The sequence below is a fragment of the Mercurialis annua genome, linkage group LG4 (genome assembly GCF_937616625.2).
Source record: "Mercurialis annua linkage group LG4, ddMerAnnu1.2, whole genome shotgun sequence".
Lineage (NCBI taxonomy): Eukaryota > Viridiplantae > Streptophyta > Magnoliopsida > Malpighiales > Euphorbiaceae > Mercurialis > Mercurialis annua.
The window spans coordinates 17105635-17132526 of record NC_065573.1 but is presented as its reverse complement, the minus strand read 5'-3'; the positions used below and the strand labels follow the sequence as shown (position 1 = coordinate 17132526).

At 37.2% G+C, this 26892-nt stretch overlaps 3 protein-coding genes across 3 annotated transcripts; all 3 read right to left on the bottom strand.

The window, feature by feature from the left end:
• Nucleotides 1-16241: 16241 nt before the first annotated feature.
• LOC126678368 (uncharacterized) lies at nucleotides 16242-16631 on the bottom strand. The gene is made up of 2 exons (XM_050373268.1): nucleotides 16548-16631; nucleotides 16242-16499 (listed from the first exon to the last, which is right to left on the bottom strand). The coding sequence occupies exons 1-2, from the start codon at nucleotides 16629-16631 to the stop codon at nucleotides 16242-16244; spliced, it is 342 nt and encodes a 113-aa protein (XP_050229225.1).
• Nucleotides 16632-21439: 4808 nt separating this feature from the next.
• Nucleotides 21440-22023, bottom strand: LOC126678365 (E3 ubiquitin-protein ligase At3g02290-like). The gene has a single exon (XM_050373267.2). The coding sequence runs from the start codon at nucleotides 22017-22019 to the stop codon at nucleotides 21600-21602; it is 420 nt and encodes a 139-aa protein (XP_050229224.1). The 5' UTR covers nucleotides 22020-22023; the 3' UTR covers nucleotides 21440-21599.
• Nucleotides 22024-23915: 1892 nt separating this feature from the next.
• On the bottom strand, nucleotides 23916-25672 carry LOC126678364 (uncharacterized). The gene is made up of 5 exons (XM_050373266.1): nucleotides 25425-25672; nucleotides 25216-25348; nucleotides 24836-25135; nucleotides 24640-24747; nucleotides 23916-24353 (listed from the first exon to the last, which is right to left on the bottom strand). Exons 1-5 carry the CDS (start codon nucleotides 25670-25672, stop codon nucleotides 23916-23918), a joined length of 1227 nt encoding a protein of 408 aa, XP_050229223.1.
• Nucleotides 25673-26892: the final 1220 nt, after the last annotated feature.

Genomic DNA, 26892 nt, shown 5'->3' with positions numbered 1-26892 from the left:
TTTGGTCTATTTTATTGTAATGATTCAAAATATGAGTTGATTGATTATGTAGATGCATGTTATTTGTCTAATCCTTATAAGGCAAGATCTCAAACTAGGTATATATTTACTAGCAGAGGTACGACAATTTTTTGGCGTTCCCAAATAAATTACTCATGGACACCTCCTCAAATCATGTTGAACTCAACGCGTTACACGGAGCGAATAAGAAATGTATATGGCTCAAATCAATAACAGAACACATTCAAAAATCTTGTGGTTTTCTAGTCCATAAAAGTCCAATCGTCTTTTATGAAGGCAATGCTACAGGTATTGATGAAACCAAGGAAGGACACGTCAAGAGTGACTGTAGACACATATTTTCCAGACAGGTAAAAAGTGATAAGGGACTAAAGTGTCCAATGATGATTTCCGGAGAATCTATCCGGATGACGACCTATCGATTTACTTGTTGAAATCTAAGCAAGCGTAATATGTGCATAGTTGTAAGCTTGAAGGATTAAAATATAATTAAACGCAAATAGCCTATCTTTTTGCAACACTTTGCTTAACCAACAAGTGTAAATCTAAATTTAATTGTAAAAACCTAAAATAAATAATTTAAACCTAATCCTAATCCTAACAATCTATCACTTAACACTTCCTTAACTTTAAAACAAAGTCTAACTAGGTAAATAATAATTTAAAACTAATTGTAACATCCAGTTAGCCCTAGGTCACACATAACCTCTATAAATAGACCATTAACACAGCCTAGCCAAGCGTCGGCAATTCAATTGGTTAGAAACCCTAGAAAATTCGATCCCCTCCCCTGGAAATCCTAATTTTGTCGAACACACACACACACAAACACTCAAAAATCATTCGATTCTAGATTATAAAACAAGCTAAGATGCTTCAATTCTCCAAGAACGCAGCCCTGCGCAGATTCAATGCTGGATTTCGTATCCAATTCATAAGTAAACGAGCCAAGGACTCAGAATGGTACTTTTGAGGACCCTCTTTTATCACTTTTATGATGTCATATTCATACTTGTTGAATTTTGAATGCTTAGGTTGCATGTTTAGATTATGTGCTAATTTTGCCATAAAATTGCCATATTAGTCAAAATTTAATATCTTAATCAAATTGCTATGAAAATCTATGGAAAAGCATGTTAATGGCAAGATTAATATGTTTTAAAAGCTTAATTTTAGAAATCCAGACAAATAAATCGCTTAGGACGCATGTTTAGGTGATTTTAAGCTTATTTGCTAAAGTTTGCTTAACCTACGAATTGCTGTAATTTGCTGATTTTGATGTTATAAATCACCTCCAAATACACCTTACTTTTTGTATTTCTATTCTTTGTTCTTTGTTCTTTTTAACGCGTTTTGACTATTTTTGCATGAAAAATGGACTAAAAAACGAGCTCAAAACGCTTAAAAACAAATGTTGTCAAATTGTTGCTGCCTGAAATACCTCCGCCACCGCCAATCAGAATGACAGCGTCGCCACCTCACATTGTTGGCGTCAGCAATCACACTGGCGCCGTGTTCTTCTTCCCCTACTTTCCAGAATCGCTTCCCAGATCTTCCGAACTCTGATCCAGACTTCCAGACGCGTTTCCTAGCTTGTTCAAGCTTCGAATTAGGCCCGGTTTTAACCCAGACATAGAGAATTCAACGTAGTTTAATTTTACGCAATGTAATGGGTTAAAACCACTGTAAATTGGGCCTATGAGCCCAAATATGTAACATAAAGAATAACCAGGCCCATGAGCCCGAGGCCTGCAAAACCAGCAACTTGAAGAGCAGATTCTGGGTTCAACAGAACTTGGAATCAACCGTGGCCCAAACATATGTAACCATATCGACGGGACAGACAACTTACATGTTCTACCAAGAGCCAGTTGTGAATACACCGACGGTCAAACCCGCGCGAGTGCAAGGCACTCAAAAAGTCAACGAGGTTTAAAATTGTTTCTAACATTGTATGTATACCAACTGTACATGGGCCAGCCGACACTATTTACTGCTTTCCAAAAAGCATGCTAAAATAAATATTAACAGTGTAAAGGACTAACCACGGCAATTTAGCTAATCAAATCAAATCCAGCCAGTCCCTTAGACATCTTAGGACTACCATTAAAAAGTAGTAAAAGTGGTATAGGTTATTCAAGATCACCTAATAAAATCAATCAAATTTAGACATCCAGTTTTAGGCTTGTCACGACCTGATTTCTGCCCGAAACTCGAGCTGAGACCGACGATAGGGAATGGGAGTGGTTGCTCTGAAACCCGTAGCAAACCTAAAAACCTTTATAAATTTTTTGCGTTTTATAAATATAAAAAGGTTTGTAACCTCGTCGCGGAAACACTTTAAAACCTTTCCTGAAAATGCGTTCGTAAACTGTGATTGTATCTTTGGACATCATGGCGTAATTCTCATTTCACATAACACATTACCCCTTTCCAGACACAATGCCAATAGTACAAAAACTAGGTCTTAAGACCCTGATTGTATCTCAAGAACATAGAACGCAAACATCATCTCTTATGACGTACCTGCTATGTTTCCAATACAATTCTAAAATGCTTTTAATGCAAAACTAGTGTACCTTTTTAAACACCTCGTACAAGCATTTAGAAAACACACAGCTTTTAAAATATAGGGTTAATTGCAAATGCCTACACGAACTTTACCCTAATTTGCAATTACAACATAAACTTTGAAACTTGGCAATGTCAGTAACCAACTTTCATTTTTTTGGCAAATTGGTACACCTACCAATCACGCAACGACACATGGCGGTATATTAATATGTCCACATTAGTGTTTTTTGTGTTTGATGTATCGATTTGCCAAAAGTGTAAAGTTGGTTACTAACATTGCCAAGTTGTAATATCCCGTGTTTTCAAACTTGTTTTGATGGTTTGGTTGTTCGTTTAAATTTGGTTTGTGATGGACTTTGGTTGTGTTTTCGCTTTGACATGTTCTCGTCGTGATTCCAACTTATTTTCGGATTGATATATGTTCGGATTAGCATATGTGGTGCCTTGATTGTATTATGTTGAGTGACTTATGTGTACCCCTTGAGCCTCTAAGTATTTGATGTTAAATTGATTTATTTCCGGGTTGTTATCGAAACAATGTTTGCATGTTTTTCAAATCTGCCATGCTGTAGTAAAACATACATATCTCCCAATTGAACCGTCGGATCGGGCTGCCCTTTGGATATGTTGTACATAAGAGGATTATCTTTGAACAAAGGATCAAAAAACCCCCTCAACTTGACACGAAGTATCAAATATGTCCAAGGTCACAAAACCGGATCAATTCAGTCCACTGCTATACCAAACCGGATCAAATACACCCTCCCCCACTCTCACTTCCGCGAGTGAAACACTTTCTCCCTAATTAAATGGAAAAAGGTTTAAAGAATCCCTAATTTTTATTCAATTCTTCAAATTAATACTTAATGAATTTTCAATTTCAATTACAATCCTGATATTTTAAAACTTCAAAAATTACATTAATTTTAAAACAAAAACTGAAGGATTATTTCACATCTTTTTCATCTTTAAATTAAATTTCCCTAACCTATTCATCTTCTACATTTTTTCACCGCCGCCCACCTCACCTCGCCAGCCACCTCACCTCATCTTCGGCATCAAAGAACACCGTTCTCCACCATGGGACGACCGGCAACACCCATCTCTTATCCCCTCTCTCGTCGCTGGTCATGAACGGCAGAATTTCTCAAGCCGCATCAGCCACACTCAGTTACAACGAGCAGCAACAACAGAGGAGAAACGAGCAACGAGAGATAACTCTGAACGATAGCTGATGGAGGATGCTCGACGCTGGTGATGGATGGATGAAGAAAATGAAAACGAAGAAGTATGGGGATGGGGATGGGTGGTTGACAGTTTTAGTTGAGGTGAAGAAGGGTGGGAATGGCGGCAGTGAAGGGTTTAGGTTAATTAGGGTTGTTAATTTTAGTTGAGGTGAAGAAGGGTGGGAATGGCGGCAGTGATGGGTTTAGGTTAATTAGGGTTGTTAATTTGGGTCAATTAGAAATAATTAAAATTAATTGAGGTTTTAATTTATTGTGATTAATTAGAATCTAATTAAAATTAATTAAATTTAAGTATGATTAATTAGGATTAATTGGGTCAAATTAGCAATCTCACTCTCTTTTTGTGTTAAAAGGGGGTTTTTGACCGATTTTTGCAACTATTGGTTTTTTTACCCCTTTTAACGACCTTGGACTAGTTTGATATTTCGTGCCAAATTGAGGGGGTTAATTGATCCTTTGTTCGATTATCTTTCATTCGACCGTTCGGATCGTCGTTTCGACCCGTTTTCGGGTCAACCGGACCTGTGAACCGGACCTGCTGGGTAGATCAAGCCGTAGGTCCGGTCCACTTCGTTTTTGGTTTGAACAGTGGGTCAACCGGCCCTATAACCGGACCTGCTGGGTAGAACCGGCCGTAGGTCCGGTCAGCTTCTTTTTTGCATATTTAAACTCTGTTTCTGCGACCTAATCAGCCCCTTTTCGATTTTAGAAACCCTAAACTCATTCTAAACTCTTTCTAAACGTTTCTCACTCGATCTCTGGTGCCTCAATAAATTGGTAAGTGATTAATCCATCTCTTTTTATTCCAAAACTTTGAATCATCATTTGATTCAATTAGTGGTTCATCTTGTCTTTTGATTTCGTTCTTGTAGCGTTGGATCTACCTTGTTTCTGAGATTTTCTTACTCTTTGGATGACAAGGTATCTAATCCTTTTACTCAATTTGATTGTTGTGTTATGGTGTTATTGTTCATATTTTGTGATGTTGTTTGTTGTGACTATAGTTTGGATGAATAGTGGCTGTTCTTACATGTTCTAGGGTTGATTTATTATGTTGATATTATTGTTATCATCCATTGCATGTTTATTGAATCAAATCAAGAATCAGTTACCTTAGATTCACAATTTCATATTGCTTTATGTATAAACTGTTTTGAATTGATTAGGGCTGCCCATAACTAAAATATCATGTTATAAATAATTGGATTTTATTATTGTTGATTCATATTAGGAGGATTATGTATAACGCCGATTGATGCATCAATTTGTCGTTCATTGTAGTAATTGACTCGTATGTTATTGGTTGGTTAATTTGAATCGGAATTGAGTTATCCAATTGTTAGTTCATGTGTGGTTTAGAATTATGGATTCATTTGGATATTATAAATTGTTTGGTTGCCTAGATTTGTCCAAGCATGATTATAGAGCTGATTTGCATGTCTTCGCGATTCATAATTGTTGGGCTATCTATTGTTGTTTCGAATCCAAGTTTGGTAATTGTTAAATGAGTTGGTATGTTAATGAATGCCTATAAACTGTTTTGGCTTAATTTAAATGTTTAGGGCTGTTTTGTATAATGTTTTTAGGATAATGTTATACTTGGATTGTGGTGGTTAGTTTGGTTATTGATATTGCTTGGGCATGAGGAATACGCTTATTGTTAATTTGTTTGCTAAGGCATGTTTTGACTTGTGTTGTCTATTTAAGCGTGTTGGTTCATTATGGATTTTATCAAACACTTTGTTACGTGTTGATTAATTGGTTAGTTAAGAGATATTGAGTTCCTTGCTTTTCAAACTCGGGTTTTGGATTATTAATTCATTCTGGATTTTTAAACATTGGTTTACAACTTGGTTATGTTGGATCAGGTTAGACTTGGGTCGCCCGACATGTGAGTTAAGCTTGGAAGTCTTGGTTGACTCGGCTAAGTACAATTTTGGCTTTTGAAATGTTTTACCAAATAGTTTGAAAAGGTTTCCGGATTATGTTTTCAAATGGAACTCAATAGGGCTTATTTGCGGTTTTGGCATATGGTTGGTGTTTATGTAATCAATCTGTTTTAGTTTGTGCCTTGGCTTTGTTGTGTTGTGCTAGTCCTATGTGGTGTTTAGTACTCTTTAGAGTTAGGGTCCGTTTTTAATTTATTATTTACACATTGTTAGACTTGTCGACTGTTCGTGCTCCGGAGACGAATCAAGATTAGTTGCTTGCCAGGTATCACGTGGATTAGCAAGCTGTGAGTTTGTACTTACTATTTACCGTTTTATTAAGTAAATTGCTATTTTAATATATAAATGTATACTGTATGTATATTTCGAACTGTTTTTCCATTATGGCTTTTAGTTGGAACATGCTACCTAATGGGCATCATTAGGACTGCGTGCGCACCGGTATTGATCTAGATAAGGTATGTGATATGTGGGGGTAACTCGGTAGTAGCCTAGCTCTCGGAATCCAGTAGAGTAACTCGGTGTAGCTCAGCTCTCGGGACTCTGGTTATGAATTAAGAGTGGTCGGTGGTAACTCGGTGTAGCTCAGCTCTCGGGACCAGGCCTAATGGATCATGGTTATATTAGTATTATGGATTAAGGTTCCAACTATTATACGTAATGTTCATATTAAATGTTTTAAAAGGGTTTTAACGGTTTTTCACTTGATAAATGTAAATAGTGGTATGAACTCATCTTAGTATATCTGACCCCGTTGTTTTCCCAAATTTTCCAGGATTATAATATGAGCGACTCAGCTGCTCTCCGATTCTTTATTTCCTCGGAGGTTTTATTATATTTAATAAGGTTATTAAACTGATTTTATTCGTAGACCGCAGTAGTAAATAGAAGTCTTATGTTTAATACTTGGTTATAAATTTATTCAATGAATTATTGCTATTTTGGCATTCTTTTATTAATTTGGGTTAATATATACCTCTGCCATATTTAAGACTCAGAGTTGGATGAGCACTTAATAATAAATGTTGTATATTATGAACTGCTAGAACTACGCTGAAGTCTCGGTTGCCCCCGAGCATTGGTTTTCTTGCAGGCTTATGTATTTGTTCGTTATCCGCAAGGCTAGCTACGGGTTTTGGTACAACCATACCCATACCCTAGCGCCGGTCGCGATTCATAAAAATGGGTCGTAACACAAGTTTCAAAGTTTATGTTGTAATTGCAAATTATGATAAAGTTCATGTATAAATTTGCAATTAAGCCTAAAATATATATCGTGTATAGTAGTTCAAATCAGAGTTTATCAAAATATTGTAAACTAATATAATAAGAAAGAAAGACTTCCTTGTACCCAACTACTTGCAGCTCTAGAGGTATTATTGACATTGACTTCCATAATTATTATGGAAGTCTGACCTCGTACTTCATAACTTGAAAGGTGAATATTGTGGAATTGGAGGAGGGGGGGAGGGGGGGGGGAGGTCAGAAATATAAATATTTTTGAATTAGTCTACATATTTACAGTTGAATATTCAAATCGCATGTATGTAAAGCATTTGTATATATAAAATATTACCGATTACTGGATTAGATGAAACCTTATTGTAATATCTCGTGTTTTCAAACTTGATGTTATCAATTTGTTTTTGCGATATCATTTGGTTTGGTATGCGTAGTTCTTTTGCGTTTTGGCATTGTCCTTGTTATGTGTAACCTCCCGTATTTTAAAGGATAAAATATTGCCACATGTCTCATATTTTAATAGACGGGAGTATGTAAAATAAATTTAAAGATAAATTAAATTTACAAGTTTACATAAAAGTATATTGTGGCAATACGATTTCAAATTTAAATTTAAATATTTATATAGTTAACGGAAATAATATAAACTTATGAATTGGGTGCAGAATAATTTATAAGTCCCGTTCAAAAAAATTTGGTGTTAATATTCGCGAAACATTTTTAAAAGGTTATCGTGAAATTGGATAAAATTTTGAATCAGAAATTTTATCAAGCGCGGTCAATATAGACTTAATAAATCGAAAATGATTTATTAAAAATAAAATATAAATCGGATGAGAATAAAAAATATATTTTTGTTCTTGTTATATTTTATTAGATTTTTTGGTAAATTTTCACAAAATTCGGACGTCGTTTCTGTTTGAGCTACGGACAACTAATTAAGAAGTTGGTTTAAAGTGCATGATTAAACTAGTACTAAAGAGTACTTTATCCTTTACTATATATATGTTGCCATATGAAATGAAATGAACACAATCTTCATTTTCATTCATTTTCAGTAAGAGAATTCACGTGCTTGCTCTCTCTTGAAGCATGCGAAGCTAGGATTTCGAAACCGCTTCGTTCGTTTCTCGATTCGAACTCCATTTCTTCGACGATTACTCAAGTAATTGAGTAATTAAACCCGTATTAAACGTTTATTTTGATAAATTTCGAATATATATTCGTTTATAAACGGATACCGAATCGCGCGTAACGGTTGTGTCTTTTAAAGGCTTGCTACAGGTTTCGGAACTACCATTCCCATTCCCTATCGCCGGTCTCGCCTGAGATTTCGGGCCGTGAAAAGGTGGTATTAGAGTAATGCTTTAGATTCATAGGTCATTGCTCATATGTGATCAGTGTTTGTTTGAACTTAGGTTTGACATTGTCACTAGGTTAAACTAGGAACTACTGCAACTATAGAACTTGAGGACTTATCAAACCTCTTTGTTATATCTTTGATAAAGTCCTCTTTTTTTGTCAAACTTATAACCCTCTATAATAGAATGCAAGTTTGTATGATCGATTTTTTTGTGAATATAGTTTGTTTGTAGGGATACGCATAAATGAGTAGGTCGTGCATGTTTCATGTACAATAAGGTACGCATATGCAATTTGCATAAGTAGAAGGAATTGTGAGAGGTGAATTCTCACAATAAGTTGCTCCTGCTCAGCATGTCTGAGTAAGATTGAGCATAGTCACATACTATATAAAGCGGAGAGGAAGAATCTCTCGAATATTAGAATAGTTTCTTGGGAAGTCACGAAGGATTCCTGATATTGAATAAAGGTTAGATGGATGTTCGTAAGGGGTCTAGGACCCAAGTTAAGTGGATTGCTCAAGAAAGTATTCGAGCATCATTCCCATATAGCTGGTGAAGCTAATTAGATCAAGGACGCACTCGAACGTCGGGGTAATTCTGCTCAACCGTTCTTCTATCATCGAGGAAGAGCACGATTACCCAAACATCAGTTGGACGTTCTTGAACTAAGTGGATAGTTCAATCCAGTGACAGCAACGAGGGGGTTGCCCGAAGTGAATCAGAGGTTGCCAATCAGGGATAACGATCCGAGAACGAGGCGAGTTTAGTCAGGCACCCCAAGGTACGATGCGCGTGCCTTACACTAACATGTCGCTTATAGTAGCTATGGTTTAGCCAATAAGGCAACCATTAGAATATAGACGTGTCATATGAATGATAGATGGTTGTCACATAGAGGACGCATTAGGATGCTTGAGAACCTAGGTGCATAACATAAAATATTCCTTAGAAAGGAAACATAACATATAGAATGCACATTGAACATACACTAAAAAGAGTTCGACATACTCTACAAAATGTCCAATATGCCCGAATGATATAAGCTATGTCCTTAACATAGCTTAATAGTGTATGATAGAAAGGTAGAGAACGCGAATAAAGTACATCAATAAGAATGGTAATGAAGCCATAATGAAAACAAGCTAAAAATTTACAGAAATCCCGATCTGAGTAAACTTACGATGTTTATAAAAGAAATAAAGTTTTGAAATTTCTTTTGGAAGTATAATTGTGCGCAGACCGCGCATCTAGTATGCCATAGGAAGCATGAAATACTTGGTTGAAAATACATTGCAGTATCAGCACATATGTACAAACATTTCATATAAAACCATGATTTCTCATACATTTGCTGATACAAGCAATAAACATGATTTGAAATAGCAACTCCTTAGTCATGAGAGGTGTCATCACTCTGATGCGTAATTATACTAAAGGTTAATATGATTAAAATGATATTTGATTTGAGAGGAAAACTTTTTGAAAAGTGCCGACGGCCAACGGAAAATGGATTTGAAACGTAAGAAAACCAGATAGAAATTCTTGTGACACCAATGTCAAACTATAATAAAGAGCAATAACAAACATAAAAGAACATAGAGGTGATGTAGGTATAGTTTTATAGTGAACATAGTTCACATTTTATAGGTAAGATCTACGAGAATATGAATTGTATATGACAAGTAAGTCACCTCGAGATAGGTAGGAGCAGCGATGATCGTTAGATAACGACATTTAAATGTATGATCAAGATAATCGGTACCAAAGTGGATGATTGGTATAGATGATGGATATGATAATGTGAATTCGCGATATGCGAATACATAAACCCTAAAGGGGAAACAAAGGCATGGATCGACAACGCTTATAAGAAGCAAACTAAGTAAATAGTCGATAAGGCTAGTAAGAGATATAGACATCGAAGAACATAAGAGGATGTAAAGGAAAGACTCAACAAAAGAGTTGAGTTACAACACAAGAGTGTTGTCGAAATAATTAAGATAAGAACTAGAACTTGAAGTAAGACACCCCTAGATTTGCATTTAAGTGTAAGAAAGGGTAAGCATCGAAGGACATTGAAGGATACTTATAAGAGGTAAAGTACTTGGAATGAGATGCTTACACCAAGGCACTCAAGTACAAGGAAATATAAGCACCAAGGATGTATGAAGGATATAAAGAGATCGACTAGGATAGTCGATATAGAGAAGGTTTAAACAACTTAAGGTAGGGGATAACATTCGATAAGAGTAATTGAGGGAAGGAATTAAGGCGTTACTTGAAAAGTAACGAGGGAAGTAAACTTCTATGTGGTCGTGAACACATGAACTCAGGAAAGGTAGAGTTGATCTAAGTATAAGATAAACCTTACTGATAGGGGAGCTATCAGTAAAAGCATGATAGATAGGTAAGCACACGATCAAAAGTGTAACCCCTCGATGAGTATGAAAGAGAAACTTCCAACTATGTAATGACAGTAGAGCTGGAAGATGTAAAGTAAGAGGTATAAAGTGATCAAGGAACATAATAAAGGAAAGGACTCGATATATATCGAGCAATGCTAAGTAGGCATTCAACTTCATGAGTTCAGGAAACCATGAGGTATGTGACAAGTCATAAAGGAAAGGACATTCCTATTGACCATAAGACATAGGTGAGAATGTGGGGTGAAAGATTATATATGTCTAACTATAAAGACAATAGTTAGTGGATAAATGATCAGAGTATCGCAGCGAAAGCAAGAAAAGAAAAAGGTAATCACATACGTGACAAAGTGTGATAGAGTACGAGGAAGAAGAGAAATGTCAAGAAAGATGACATTGGACTTCAATAAACTCGAGAACCCATAGGAACCAGGAGTGAAGTAAGAGACCCATGGAGAATTAATATAACCTAACAATTGGAACGTTAAGACTAAGGTTAAGGTCTCAAGAGACGATCAACAAAGGATCTATAGAACTATTATCAGATAATAGTTCATCATGAGTATTGAAAGAGGCAAATGATTAAATGGCATAAGACATGAAAAGACCCTAGTTTGGGACAAGGTATATGTGTTAAGTAATAACACATCATGAGATAAGAAGTCTGCAAAGAAGTAAGCTTCAAGATAAGATAAAAGATAAACCTTATACTCAACAGGAAAGGAAAAGTAGAAGTGAACCCCTAAGGAGGCTAAGGAGATGTCGAAAATGATTCAACCCTAGATGAAAGTCGTAGACAAGAAGATGAGGTATGAGAATATGAAAAGTTATTCAGATAAGACTATTTGAATGCTTAGTTCATAAGCCCAATAATAGCCTATTCAAGCAGTTAACGGAGACCCGGAAGATAGTTAATATTCGATACCTTCGGGTTACGATTTCAACCCGAAGTGTAAAGGAAAGTGGTAGAAGGTATTGTGAACTATACCAATACCGGTTTTGCTTAGTAAACAAACGCTTCTACATAAGCGGTTTGGACACCCAACGTGAGCTATTCATACACTTAAAAACTCATAAATAACCATGAAATCGACATATAATCATTGGCAGGACTACAACCAGGCTAGCATAGGCTCTAACAGGCTGAACATATCACATAGGTAAAAAATGTAGTCTGCCTTCTGATTCGATGGATTAACCTGCAAAATAGGGTAGAAGCTAACCGGATGGTGGTTGTCCGATTAACTCTTTGATGCTTAAGTAAATATTGAGCTTTGAGCAGCGTTTTGAGTATATGAATGTAATTGTGTCTTTAGGCATACCTCAAGCTCATTATATAGTGGTTGAATGTATACCTTGTAGTCTTGTAATAGGAAAGTGAATCCTATTTAGTAGGGTTTGACCCTGATTAGGAGTGTGATTCCTTATTCAGATGAGAGTCCTATTTAGGAATATCTTTCTAAATAGTCTCATCTTCCTAAGTTGGAGTTTATCTTACTAAGTTGGAGTTTATATCCAAATAGCAAAGATCTTCACGGATCTTCGTAGATCTGGTTGATTAGCCAAATCCCTAGGTCGACGCGCTTTATCCGAGTCTTCAGGGGGTTCGGTCTTATCTTTGTAGATTGAATTATTATTCCAATCAAGGCGAATCTCATGGATTCAGTTGTTAGTTTCGTCAAGCCTAGCCCTTTGGGCGGGAGTCCGATATTGTCTGAGGATGGATTTCCTGCGCCTCGGCTCTATATTACTTATGATAGGATTTGGTATCCATCATTATCGCCCCCCCCCCCCCCGGCAAGTGAGCTGAAGTCATGGTATTGATGCCCTGATAAATATTAGCTCTATTTGAGGGGAGTCGGTTAATATTCTGACGTGTCGTTTCACTTGTTCAACAAGATCTCCATTTTTTATCTTTTTGCCATGTGTTAGTCATCGGCGATTGTCTTTACTTAGATCGTGGACAAGTGTCTTATTTTGTCGCATTTGTCGTTCATCTGGGATGACCCTTAGAGTTCTGTATTTTCGTCTTCCTAGTCCCAATTTTTGGGTATATATACTGTTTTTTTGCCATTCTCATTTTTTTCTTCAACATTTCCCCACCTTTCTGCAATCTTTTCTTCGTTTTTTTGCATTATTATCTTTGCGCTTTGTTTTGCTTTATCGTTCCAAGATTCCTCGCTTCAAGGTTTCTGCTTACCTTTCGTTTGATCCCGCATACTTGATTTCGAGGTATTTTTGTTTTCATTTGATTACTTCAATTTTCTATTCTTAATTTTTCTTTGTTGTTCTTCGTGTTCTTCAATTATTTCTGCATTCTGCCTTTTTTAATCTTTTCACATTCAAAATTCTTTCTTTCTCCTTGTTTCCCCCATTTTAATTTTTAATTGTCAGAAAGAGGCGAAGGGTCTCGGGGTGTTCATGATGACTTGGAACACACTCGAAGCTCTTTGTTTTTTGAGCAGATAATACAATTTGCTGAAAATTTTGATTTTCCCGAGTCCTTTCAAATTATAAAACCAGCGTAAAAATTTCGGGGGAACTAAAGTACAGATTCGTCTGATAAAATTGTTGTTTTTCATGAATAGTTTTCAGCTGGTTTTTATTTTCCTTTGGAGTCTCTAGTAGTAGATATTTGTGTAAACTTAAGTATTCCAATTGGGCAGCTTCATCCTAATGCTATTCGTATTATTTGTTCTTTCATCGAGTCTTGTAGGTCTTGTAGTCAGGAACCCTCCTTGATGTTGTTCCATTATTTTTATTCCTTTTCTCGTCGAAAAGACGAGGAATTCATTTTTGCTGGCGGTCGGCCAAACCAATCCCTTTTTATTCTTCCTTCTTCGCTTAAAGGTTGGACTCCTAAATTTTTCTTGGTTCAGCATTCCTCTTTTTCTTCTCTTCCTCGGAGCTTTACTCAGAGTAAAGTTCCCCTTTCTTTTATTCCGGAATTGTCTGACGAAGAGAAGGACTTCGCCCAATCTCTTTTGTCAGGCTGCAGAGCTGACAAGCCTAAGTACAACGTTCTTTTAGAGCCGTACTTGAGTCGCCATGATTTTCTTTTGGCGGATCTTCCTTTTGAAGGTATTTTTCTAACTCTTTCATTTTATCATTTTGTAGGATGTCTACTTCGCTCGACCATCTTCTTGAAAAACTTCTCTGGACATGTCTGTAAATATGGGCGAGGTGACTAGTGGGGTACTTCCTCCTCCAGCTTTTGACCCGAGTCCGAGCTCCACTGCTGTTCCGAGCCCTATTGCTGAAGGAGTCCCGGCTGGGGGATCAGAGGCTTTTTTGCCTCAATCAAAGGATCCTGAATTTCTTCAGGAAGAGCCACTGGCCTCCGACAAGAAAATACATTCTTATGAGGACCATTCTGGTCCTTTATCGAAGTAGTTGAAGAGGCGGAAGCCTTCGAAAGAGGCCCCGAGTGGCGATGCGCTCAGTTTTGCTGAATGGGCGGATAGGCAGGACCCGCCTCTGCTTTCTAATGCCAAAGTTCTCTGTGCTTGCATGGAGAATATCTTCGTGAAGGGCGACATTAAGTCCATAGATCGCGAGTATGGCGCTGATCTTGCTGAATTCACCTGTCTTGGCGGTTTTTCGGTTAGTTTATCTCTTGTATATTTATTTCATTATTTTTGCATATCGACTATGATTGTCTTTTCTCATTTCCTCTTTTTTTTGCAAGTATTCTAGGAGATCACTATTATGGAAAAACGTTGCCAGGATGCGGTTGACCAGCTGAAGCAACCGAAGATGGATTGCAAGTCCTAGCAATCCGAGAAAGAAAAGTTAGAGCAGTCTTTGAATGAGGCCGAAGCTCTCAATTTGCAGTTGCGCTCCTCCAAGACCTCCAAAGAGAAGGAGATCTCCATTTTGGAGACTCGGATCAAAACTTTATCTGAGGAGATCCAGTCTATAAAGACTTCTTCAACTTCCCTTACCTCAGAGAGGGATTTGATAAAGAAGGAGGCAGAACAATTTTGCCGTCGCCTTTTTGAGTCTGGGACTTTTTATTGGGGCAAAACTGCGGGAGAAGAATCCTGACGTTGATCTTTTTGGGGTGAATCAGCTGGATCCAACTTCGCTTGCCAAGGATGTCAAGGAGAAACTTGATAAACAGAAGATTGAAGCCCTCAAGAAAGCGTATTGATGTCTGTGTATTTATTTATTTATGTGTATTGGATTTTTATAATCCTTTTTATAATCTTTACAAATTATTAATAGAAATATTTCTATTTTTTCCTGTCTGTGTTTGTTTATTTTCCCGAGTTATTTTAAACTCGTTCTTTAATTTGCGCTTTTTGCTTTTTTGAAGTTAGTTTAAACTTCATGAATGTAGTCTCGCGAATCTAGTTGCGATTCAGATGAGCTTTACTTTTATTGATTCAAACGAACCCATTGTACTTTTTCTTTAGACTCAAGCGACTCTATTATTTTAACGTAAGCTCAAACGAGCTTGTTGAATTTATTTAGATTCAGGCAAATCCTTTGTATGTCGAATCTGAATTTTTATTTTATAAATAAAACTCGGTACATGCTACAAAATAGTTTGTTGATAGTATTTTCTCAGATGTTCTACATTCCAATATCTCGGGATCATAGATCCAATCATCGTTTTAAGCTTGTACGCTCCTTTTCCTGTGCCTTCTTCGACTATGTAAGGTGCTTTCCAGTTTGATTGCAGCTTCTTTACTCCAGTGTTTCCTCTACCGAATTCCGCGTTTTTTAGGACGAGATCGCCCACCTGGAATTCCCTTGAGTTTATCCATTGGTTGTGATATTTGGCAGCCTATTCCTTGTAGGCTGCAGCTCGGATTCCCGCTTGATTTCTTCGTTCTTCTAATAAGTCTAAACATAACCTTATTTTTACTTCGTTTGTCCCTTCTTCCAAGTAGTTCACTTTAATACCTGGTATTCTAATTTCAACTGGTATCACTGCTTCAGTCCCGTAGGCGAGTTTGAAGGGTGTTTCGCCTGTTCCCTTTCTTGGGGTTGTTCTATAAGCCCAGATGACACTATAGAGTTCATCCCCACAATTTTCTTCATATTGAGCTAGTCGTTTCATGATCCCTTGCGCTATGGTTTGGTTGGTCATTTCAGTCATGCCATTTGTTTGGGGGTGCGCCATTGATGTAAATTTTAAGTTTCTCATCAGATCTTTGCAAAACTTCTTGAATCGCTTGCAGTCGAATTGTTTCCCATTATATGCTATTATGGTGTGAGGTATAAAGAATCGGCATATTACTTTGATTTTGAAGAACTCTTCGACTCTAGCTGCTGTTATAGTTGATATTGGTGCTACTTCGAACCGCTTTGTGAAGTGTTCGATGGCTATGATTAAAAATTTCATCTGGTTTCTCCCTTTTTGGAAAGGTCCAACTATGTCTATCCCCCATGTGGTGAAAGGTTAAGGACTTTCTAGAGATCCTTGGGGTATTGCTGGTCTGTGGCTGAATTGTCGTGTCTTTGGCATTTGTCGCAATTTTTCACGAGTGCTTTTGCATCCTCCTTGATGGTCGGCCAGTAATATACTTGAAGCATTGTTTTTCTTGCGATCGTAACTGCGCCTTCATGAGCCTCACATATTCCTTCATGGATTTCCATCAGGATTAGGTTCCCAATCTCCGTCGAGACGCATCTCGCCCATGGGTGGGTTAGAGAGGTTCGATTGAGGACCTCGTTATAGCATGAATAATTAGCCGATTTTTAAATAATTCGGACAACTTCAATTCTGTCTGGTGGTAGTTCTCCTTGGTCCAAGTATTTGATTATTGGAGTCATCCAAGAGTCAACCTCATTGGTCGCCATTATCTCTGCTTCATTGATGTTTAGTTGCTCAAGTGTTTTATTTAGCTACATTTTCATGAAGAGATATCCGAGTTCGGAGGCTGACTTAGCAATAGCGTCGGCCTCAGTGTTTTGTTCCTGTGGGATTTGTATGATTTCCCATTGTCCTACTTGTGTTTCCAATCTTCGGAGTAACTTCATGACTTTCGCCAAGTATTCCATCATTCTTGTTCCTTTAACTTGGTATTCACCTTTGACTTGATTCACTACCAGCTGAGAGTCGTTGTAGATCTTCAAGATTTCTGTTTTTACTTCCAACGCTAAGCCGAGTCCGGCAATTAGAGCTTCATAGTCAGCGACATTGTTGCTTGCGTTGAATCCAATTTTTACTCCGTATTCGATTCTAATCTTTATGGGTCCCTTAAGGATGGCTCCGGCTCCTAATCCTTTTTTGTTTGATGCTCCATCTACATGCAATTCCGACAGGAAATCGGGTTTGACCTTTTCCTGTTCGCCGGGGGTAATCTCTGCTATAAAGTCCGCCAGGTCTTGTGCTTTGAGCGTTGGGCGAGGCTCGTATCAAATGTCGTCTTCACTCAATTGGATGGACCAATGGACGATTCGCCCATAGGGGCTGGTTGGTTCTTACTACCACGTTGTGGCTTTGGAAGTAATACTTTAACTTTTTTGCTGTAGTTACAACAGATAGCGCCATTTTCTCTATCTCCGGGTATCTGGTCTCCGCTCTTTTAATACTCAGCTAATGTAGTAAATTGGTTTTAATTCCCCGTCTTCTTCTCTCACTAGCATCGTTCATATTGTTTCTTTTCTTGCACAAATATATAGGTAAAACATCTCCGCCTTCAATGGTCGACTCAGCAATGGTGGTGAGGTTAGAAATTTCTTCAACTCCGCAAACGCCTCTTGGCAATCTGCATTCCAGTTGAATTTTTGTGAGCCTTTTAAGGCCTTGAAGAACCGTAGGCATCTTTTTGCTGAGCTGGACATGAATCTTCCGAGTGTAATGATTTGCCCATAGAGCTTTTAGACTTCGTTTATGTTTCTGGGTGGCTTCATGTCCATGATTGCTTTGATCTTCTCCGGATTCGCCTCTATTGCTCTTTGGGATACCATGAATCCCAATAATTTTCCTCCTTGTACTCTGAATGCGCATTTATCTGGATTCAGCTTCATTCCGAACTTGTTCAGAATATTGAAGGTTTCTTCTAAATCTCTCGCGTGGCTCTCCATGTTCTCGCTCTTGATGATTAGGTCGTCAATGTATAATTGGACTCGCTTTCCGAATTCGTCTTTGAACATGAAGTTCATAAGCCTTTTGTATGTTGCTCCTGCATTCTTCAATCCGAAAGGCATCGCCGTGTAGCAGTAAGTTCTGCCTTCAGTGATAAATGACGTTTTTTCCTGATCTTGCTCCTTCATCGGTATTTGGTGATAGCTTTGGGTAAAATCGGCTAAGTTGTACATCGCATGTCCGGCGGTCGAGTCGACCAGTTGGTCAATATCGGGCAGTGGATAACTCTGTTTAGGGCATGCCTTGTTCAAGTCTGTGTAATCTATACACATCCTGTTTTTCCCATTTGCTTTCTTCACGATCACCACATTGGCTACCCATTCAGGATAATGTACCTCCCCGATGAGCCATGCTTTCTTGAGTTTTTCTACTTTGTCAGTTATTATCTTTTGCTTCTCTTCCGAAAATTTTCTTTTCTTCTGTCTTACGAGATTCGCCCCTTCGGCTACATTTAGTTCGTGGGTTATAACGTGGGGGTCTATTCCCGCAATCTCTTAAGCCTTGGAGGCGAATGTTCTGATATTCATTTTCAGCATCGTTACGATCTCCTCTTCATACTTAGGGCTTGTGCCTACCCTAAATTCACTTTTTTCTCCTCGTTTAATTCCAGCTTCTTCATCTCGCCCTCAGGGGCGGTTTCCTTCTCTTCAATGTTGTGGTTCACGATCTCTTTGATTGGCATAGTTTCGAAGGATTCACTTACTGCCTTGTCATAGAATTCTCTCGCACTGGTTTGGTTGCCTTGCACCGTGACAGTTCCTTTCCTTGTTGGTATCTTCTTTGTCAGAGCTTTTATGCTCGTTACAGCAGCTGATCATGGAGGAATGGTCTCCCCAGGATTGTGTTGTATGGTAGTTCAATATCCATGATGCTAAATCGTATTTGTAGCTCTTCATCTTTCCTTTCTCTTCCTAACTTGACGTCCATAATAATTGTTCCTATATGTCTGATGGGAGATCCGCCAAATCCCGTTACTGGGGTAGCGTTTCTCTTTAATTTTGCAGGAACTCTTCCGAGGCTTTCATACGCTTTTCTTGTCATCAGACTAATCGCGCTCCCTTCGTCGATTAATATCCTCTCCACATTCCAATTCTCAATGATCATGGCTACAACTAGAGCCTCAATATGGGTCTGATTGATTCTTCTGAAATCTTTATCATCAAATGTTACTAGTGGTAGTAGGGTTCTTGCGTCTTTGGTTTTTCTCCGGTGGGTAGCACGGTGTATTAATCAGCTAGTTCTTGAGGTTTGATCCGTCAGAAGTCATCTTTTTCAATGAATATTTGTTTTTGAGTTAAAAAAAGCTTCTTATTGTTCGAAGTTTTGGAGCTTTTTCCCACAAACGGCGCCAATTGATGGAGTTTTCCTTCTGATCTAGTGGATTAACCTATAAAACAAGGTAGAAGCTAACCAGACGGTGGTTATCCGATTAACTCTCCGATGCTAAAGTCAGTATTGAGTTTTTTAGCAGCGTTTTGAGTATATGAATGTAATTGTGTGTTTAGGCATACCTCAAGCTCTTTATATAGTGGTTGAATACCTTGTAGTCTTGGAATAGGAAAGTGAGTCTTATTTAGTAGGGTTTGACCCTGATTAGAAGTGGGATTCCTTATTCAGATGAGTTTAGGAATGTCTTCATAAATAGTCGCATCTTCCTAAACTGGAGTTTATCTTACTAAGTTGGAGTTTGTATCCAAATAGGAAAGATCTTTACGAATCTTTGTAGATCTGGCCGATTGGCTGAATCCCTAGATCGACACGCTTTGTCCGAGTCTTCAGGGAATTCGGTCTTATCTTTGTAAATTGAAGTATTATTCCAGTCAATTCATGGATTCAGTTGTTAGTTTCGTCTAACTTATAGCCCTTTGGGCGGGAGTCCGATATCGTCTGACGATGGATCTCTTACGACTCGGCTCTACATTACATATGATAGGATTCAGTATCCATAAGTAAACTATTAATGAAATATAATTAATAGGCCTAATTACGTAAAAAAAAAATACATTGTAACTTTTTTTTCGTTTATACCCTCACCTAAAAAAAAGTTCAATTGTACCCTATTTTGGATTTTTATATTTTGTCTCTACCTAAAGCACTAAATTGAACTCTTTTTATTTAGGGTACGATTGATTTTTTTTTCTAAATACGGGTGTAAACGAAAAAAAGTTATAAGGTGGGATTTTTTTTACTAATTAGGCCTAATTAATATTAGGGCTTTTTACTCAAATAACCAACATTCAAGTTTGATTTACTTTTATACTGACTCATATTTGACATTTTAAAACTATCATACAAAAAAGAATTTATTACTTTTATACCATTCATACAAATAAAATCCTAATAGCACAAACCCTCATAAATAAGATTATTTTCTCTCTCCTCAGATTTCTCTCTCCTTTCTCTCTCAACTCACCTTTTGTTTTTCGTATCAATCCGCCTCAGCCGTTCCGTTTTCGTCGTTCCGCCTCCGCTGTTTTGCCTCCGTCTCGCCGTCATCTTTCTTTCATCGCAAATCTGAAATTTATTTGTTTTTTTTAATTTTCAGATCTGTAATTTGTTTATTTATTACTGTTTTTTCACCATTAAATATGTATACAGAGTATCTTTAAAGAATCTAATACTCATTTCATGTTATGTAGAATAATTTTGTGATTTTATGGAATAAAATTCTGTTATTTCTGCATTTTTTTAGTGTTTCTGCGTTTTTTTTATTCTGCAGAACGATTTCTTGATGATGACTGATAGCTGAATTATTGTAATGTTACAATGTTGTTGATTTTATGTTGACTTTATGTTGATATTATATTGATATCAACTGATTTTTTTATATTTTAACATTGAAAAATAAGATAATATTGTCTGGTGAAATCAACTAAAAAATTAAATTAAATTAAATTGAGACTAGATAATGATATGTTAGCATCAAGCAGAAGACATATAATGATGTTGAATTATTTATGTCACAGTGTTGATATTGTGTTGATTTTCGGTTGATATTTTGTTGATTTTATCATCGGTGAATAAGACAGTAATGATGTTAAATATTGTAATATTACGATGTTGATCTTACGTTGATATTGTGTTGATATTATGTTGATATTTACCTGATTTTAACAATAACGAAAAAGAACTTATTATATGTGAAATAAAATAAAAAAAATGAAATCAAATTGAAAAAATGTTAAAAAAATAAAAATTAGTGCAAAAAAAATTGAAAATTGAAAATTAGTTAATTTATTACATATGTTGATTTCGTGTTGATTTCATGATATTAAAACTGATGAAAAACATCAATAGTAAAAAAAAGTTAAAATCCAAAAAAAAATTAAAAAAATTAAAAAAATTAAAAAAATTAACATTAAAATATGTGATAAATATTAAGTGCAGGAATATAATGGTGAAAAAAATTTAAAAATGATGAAAGAAAATGTTGAAAAATAGGAGTTAATTCTCTAAAACAAAATATGATTACTTGAAAAAAAAAATCAAAAGAACTTTAGATAGTACAATTAAACCGCTAGCTAGTCTCTCGTCAAACATTTAGCACTAATTAAAATTTAAAACCCCGTTCATTACTCATATTCACTACCCAAACTAAGTTAATAATCGAATTAGGGTTTTGAAATATTTGCCAAATCCCATTAGAGTTAGGGTTTTGAAATATTTGTCAAATCCCATTAAACTTGATTTGCAAGATGAATCTCCAATTTTGCAGCTCGACGAATAGGGCATAAAGTATTTTTATTCAGCCAATTTTGCAGGCACAGTTTATGAAACATATGACTGCAAGGAAGCACCACACACTCGTTATCATCGTTGAATTTCTCTATGCAAATAGGGCACACGTCATCATCTTCCTCACCAGTACTCGACACCTTGTTGTTCTTACTATAAACAACTTTCTTGAACAACTGTATTAATGTCAATGTTCTTTCTCGCCGTTCTTCGATGTTTCGACGTTCTGCAGCGTCGTTTTCAATGTCGCGATGAACGTGTTCTAATTCATTATGTTCATCGTTTTGAGTATTCGAAGTGCGATGACGTAAGCAAATGAATATAGTGAGACAACAAATCAGAAAAAAAAAAACAAGTCCCATAAACAATAAGATCACACGAGTAATCCATTGAACCGTTCTTATAAAAAAATAAAAAAGTTGAACCGTAATTCCACCGTCAAATATCCATGTGGATCATATTTTTTGTTCTACTTATATTTGTACATAAACACCAGTATTGGAATCAGAAATATCATTACCAGATGATAATTTCATTTGGTTATCCGACTTTTTTTTTCCTTCAATGTTTTAGATCTAGTTTTGCTACCTTTTTATGCCAAGCTAAGTTTTGTTTAATATACAAAGTAAATTTTCTTTTAAAAAAATAGTATAAAAGAAAAAAAAGCTGGTATGAAATGTAAAGATTTAAAAGAGATAGTAAAAAAGTAAATGTTGAAGAAAAATAAGTATTTCATATAAAAAGCCCTTAATATTATGCTTGGCTCGGCAGTAAAATCACTTAAAACTTATTTGGCATTTGTATCGGCAAAGGGTTCAACTCCACTTGTTGTAAAACAACAATCTTTCTTTTTTCTTTAATAAAAAAGTAAAAGTTTTAGTTTTATTTATCTTATACTAATCACGTTAACAACTTTTCACTTTCTTTAGGTAATATATTAATAAAAATTAATAAATATTTATGTTATATTAATTATTTTTTAAAAATAATTAAAGTTAAAAGATTATTTTGCAATTAAAAAACAATCAACCGAATTAATAAATTTTGATTAAATTTATGCCCTAGTCTGATATTAATTTGATATTTTTTATGGTTAAATGAAAATATTTAAAATTTGAATTAATATAAATGTTTATATTAAAAACCGGGAATTTAAACTCTTTTAATTTTTCATTTTAAATTGAGAAGGTGAACTTTAACCCCGGGTGGAAAATATTTCTAGTTTTGCCCCTGCATATAATATGTTCGATCAAATGACAATTAATCTTATCTCTACATCAATGCACTTTCTATGACAATTTTCAGGATATATGTTTATAATATGCCCAAATAATCAAAAAAGGCCAAACCTTTGAAGGAAGTTCTACAAAAATACAAACCTTTCAATTTCATCCACTTTGTCCTGAAACGCATGATTTCGTTTCAATTTTTTCCAACTCTCAATCGATACACGCTTTTACTGATGTGGCGCTGATGTGGCGTGCCACGCAATGTGTCACTATGTCAATTACTAGGTTAAAGTGCAAATAAATTCTTAATGTTTAAACACTACTGTACAGCAGGCAATTTGCGACGGACTATTCCGTCGCAAACTATGCAAAATCCGTCGCGAATAGCACTTTGCGACGGATTTGCGACGGAATCTGTCCGTCGCAAATTGTCTGGTCGCTAAAGTTTTAGCGACCAAGGGGTCGCAAAAATGGCGACGGAACACCCGTCGCCATATCCAACAAACCGTCGCCAATTTCGTCTCCTAAAAAATGAAAAGGGAGACGAATTTGGCGACGGATAATTAAGTTTGCGACGGAATATATTCCGTCGCAAACTTTATTTTACTGTGCGACAGGGATTTTGCGACGGATCAAATCCGTCGCAAATCACATTCATTTGCGACGGATTGGATCCGTCGCAAATTATAAACTCTGCGACGGAGCAATTCCGTCGCAAATCTCATTCATTTGCGACGGCTTGGATCCGTCGCAAATTACAAACTCTGCGACGGATCCAATCCGTCGCAAATCACAAACAATTTGCGCGGAAAATTTCCGTTTTCTCGTCCGTTTCCCTGTTTTATTAACGACGATTATAACCAGTAAAATCTACTATTTACAATTCTTAATAAAACTCAATTTCAGGAAAAGAACGCTTTCATATAAAAACATATTATATTTTACATAACGCAACAAAATGTATAAAGCAAAAAAATAGAAAATGTATAAAGTGACAAAATACAAAATGTCAGAAACGCAAACATGACACTATAAAGTCGGAGTGTCGTCATCGTCTGAAGGACCTGGGGGTGGAGGTGGGCGATACTGCGGAGGAAGAGTCTGCATCATCTTCGCCATCTCAGCCTGAATAATCTCGGCCATCCTCTCATTGGCTCTCGCCTGGTGCGCACGGAGATCCTTTACCTCAGTGGTAATCTGGCGCAGTCCGTCCTGGATCCCCGCCCGCACACGCCGCTCGATCTCCTCCTCAGTTCGCTGTGACTGTGTGGACCTGGTCCTCGCCCTACTAGACGTCGTCGTATCCACGTACGCACTAGTCGCTGAACCCAACCCGTAAACACGACGCTTCTTGTTAACGCCCTCGATATCCAGAAACAGCTGGGTCTCGTCGACTTCCGCTGTGCTAGAAGAACCCCCATCGGTCGGCGGCTGCGATGCAGCAGCAAGTCTCTGAGCAATTGCATCCTACAAAAAGATAGAAAAACATATCACATAACGGTTAAAAACGTATAACATATGAAATGTAAGTATAATTTCTAACGAAAATTCGGCAGCATTTCCTCTATAATTTGATTAACACCCATTTTTCAGGGACATCCTGCAAACATATACATTTCATATACAACCCACCGGCTGTTAACACACCTAATCTAGTATTTAGAATTTACATTAAAACACATTTTACACTAATTTAATCTAACACTCGAGTAAAGTAAAACAACTACTAAAATTATATAGGTTCATGACTTACACTCATGTTCTGGGCCCTCTTGTCTACCATGACACCCTTATCAGCTTTCGTGGAGTGCATCCGAGTATACAGCTCCGTTGCGGTAGGCTTGCAGCCGAGCTCTTCAGCCTAAAAGAAAAATAAACAATTTGTTAGTTCATCAGAAAATCTGAAAATAAAAGATAGTTGTAAATAAAAAAGAATTCTAGAAACAAACCAACACATCCATATGTCGGATGGCGGAACGGGATCCCCCTGTATGGCGTACTGGTCCGGAACCAGCTCCAGCAAGCTCACTCATCCTATTAGCGCGAGCTACATCGGACTTCTTCTTCTCGTCTTCTGACGCCCAGACGGCCTTCCAGGAATCCCAGATATCTTGGCTGATCGAGGTATGTTTTTCGTCCTTCTCTCTCATCCTATGAATAACGTCCTTATATCGGTTTGCAGCATGCGCCATGAATACACTTTTGATGACGTCGTCGCTGTAATCCGCCGTATCCCACCAGTATTCCTTCTGCAAAACATAAACGCCAAGTTTGAGTTAGTAATTTTGCGTTAGTCTACATTCAAACTTTAAAATTAACAATTTATTACCTTAAATTCCTCCCAATAGAAATCTGTCTGCTCTGCAGTCAGAAACCTCCAGGCTCGCCCATTCTCGAACCAACACTTTCTAAAGATCTCCCGCATAGACCGGGAGATTGGTCCAGAGTGCAACAGCCTCTCCCTGCGAGGTTACAGCAAACTTTTACTTTCTATAGTAAAACGATAAAAAAAATTAAACTAAAAATTTACATTCTTACCTGCTGGCGTCTGGGAAACACAGTGCCCTCCCCTGGTCATCCAGCTCTGCAGGCGGCTCTCCTGGCTGTCGGGCCTGAACAGGGGGTGCCGCCTCCACCTCCTGCTGCTGACCCTGAACAGGGACGTCCTCAATAGGGGCACGCACAGCCGGGTTACCCCGACCACGACCTCTAGTTGGGTTACCCCGACGTCCCCGACTTCTAGTCGGATCACCTGAACCACCCTGCCCTCTCATACCTGCAGACATTAAAATACATTTCGTTCCATATATAACAATTTAATACATTGTTAAAAAATACATTATAACAAAACATTATAGAAAAATACATTATAAAAAAATAAATTGTTATTAGTACAATAATAAATGAATACAACTAAAACTGCAAAAAATATCCAAAACGTCAGTCGAGTTGTTCTTCATCTTCGTCTGATGAGGATGGCGGATATTCTTCTTCTTCATCTTCAACAGGAGGGATTTGCAACGCATCTTCGTCTGCCACGTCATTCAGGTCAACTAAATTTGTGGGATTGTCGTCCGTTTCAACTATAAGGGGATTTTCTTCAATGTCGTCTTGAAAGGCCGGGATAATCGCATCGGGCATGTCAAGTTCTGATCGTGCCTTAATTTTGCAAACTGCCCACCAATTTACTTTGTCCCGTCTTCTGCTTGGATATGGAAGGTAATGAACTTGGTCAGCCTGTTCTGTCAAGATGAACGGCTCGTATTTATTATACCTGTGTCTGTGATTAACATCTACCAAGTTGTATCGATTGGTAGTGTCTGTGCCTGTATCCGTAGGGTCGAACCATTCGCATTTAAAAATGACGGTCTGCTTCATTGGTAGAGCTGGATACTCTAACTCAATTATGTCCGTTAACACTCCATAAAAGTCATTTTCACCCTCAACATATTCTGTTCCCCTTACGCAGACACCGCTATTCATTGTAAGTTGATCCTGCCCATATTCCTGAGTAAGAAATTTGAAGCCGTTTACATAGTATCCCTTATATGTGGTGACCTTTCTACACGGTCCCTTTGCGAGACTCAGAATAAACGGATTTGTACAGACAGTTGGATCTTTCACCTGTGGGGAGTTAGAAATTTGTAAAATTTATAAACCTTATTATAAAAATGAAAGTCCATTGTTATAAGATACGTACATATTGTTCGAACCAAGAGGCGAAATCACTTTCCAGCACTCTTTCAATTTCTGTTTCACTTATGCCACTGTTCCTTTCGCGCAACCCGGCTACAAAAACCCTTTAAATGGTAGAGGCCCAAACTACATCAAATTCTAGCAAATATGTGAAATATTACACTATATTTAAATGCTTACTTTCGATGCTCTTCGATTTCGGAACAATTCAGAAGAACATAGGTCCGAGCAGCGATGATCTCATCGTCTTCAAGATATCTCCTACCGCTACCACGCAACGGCTTTCCCTTAGGTTTAAAAATTCCCAGTC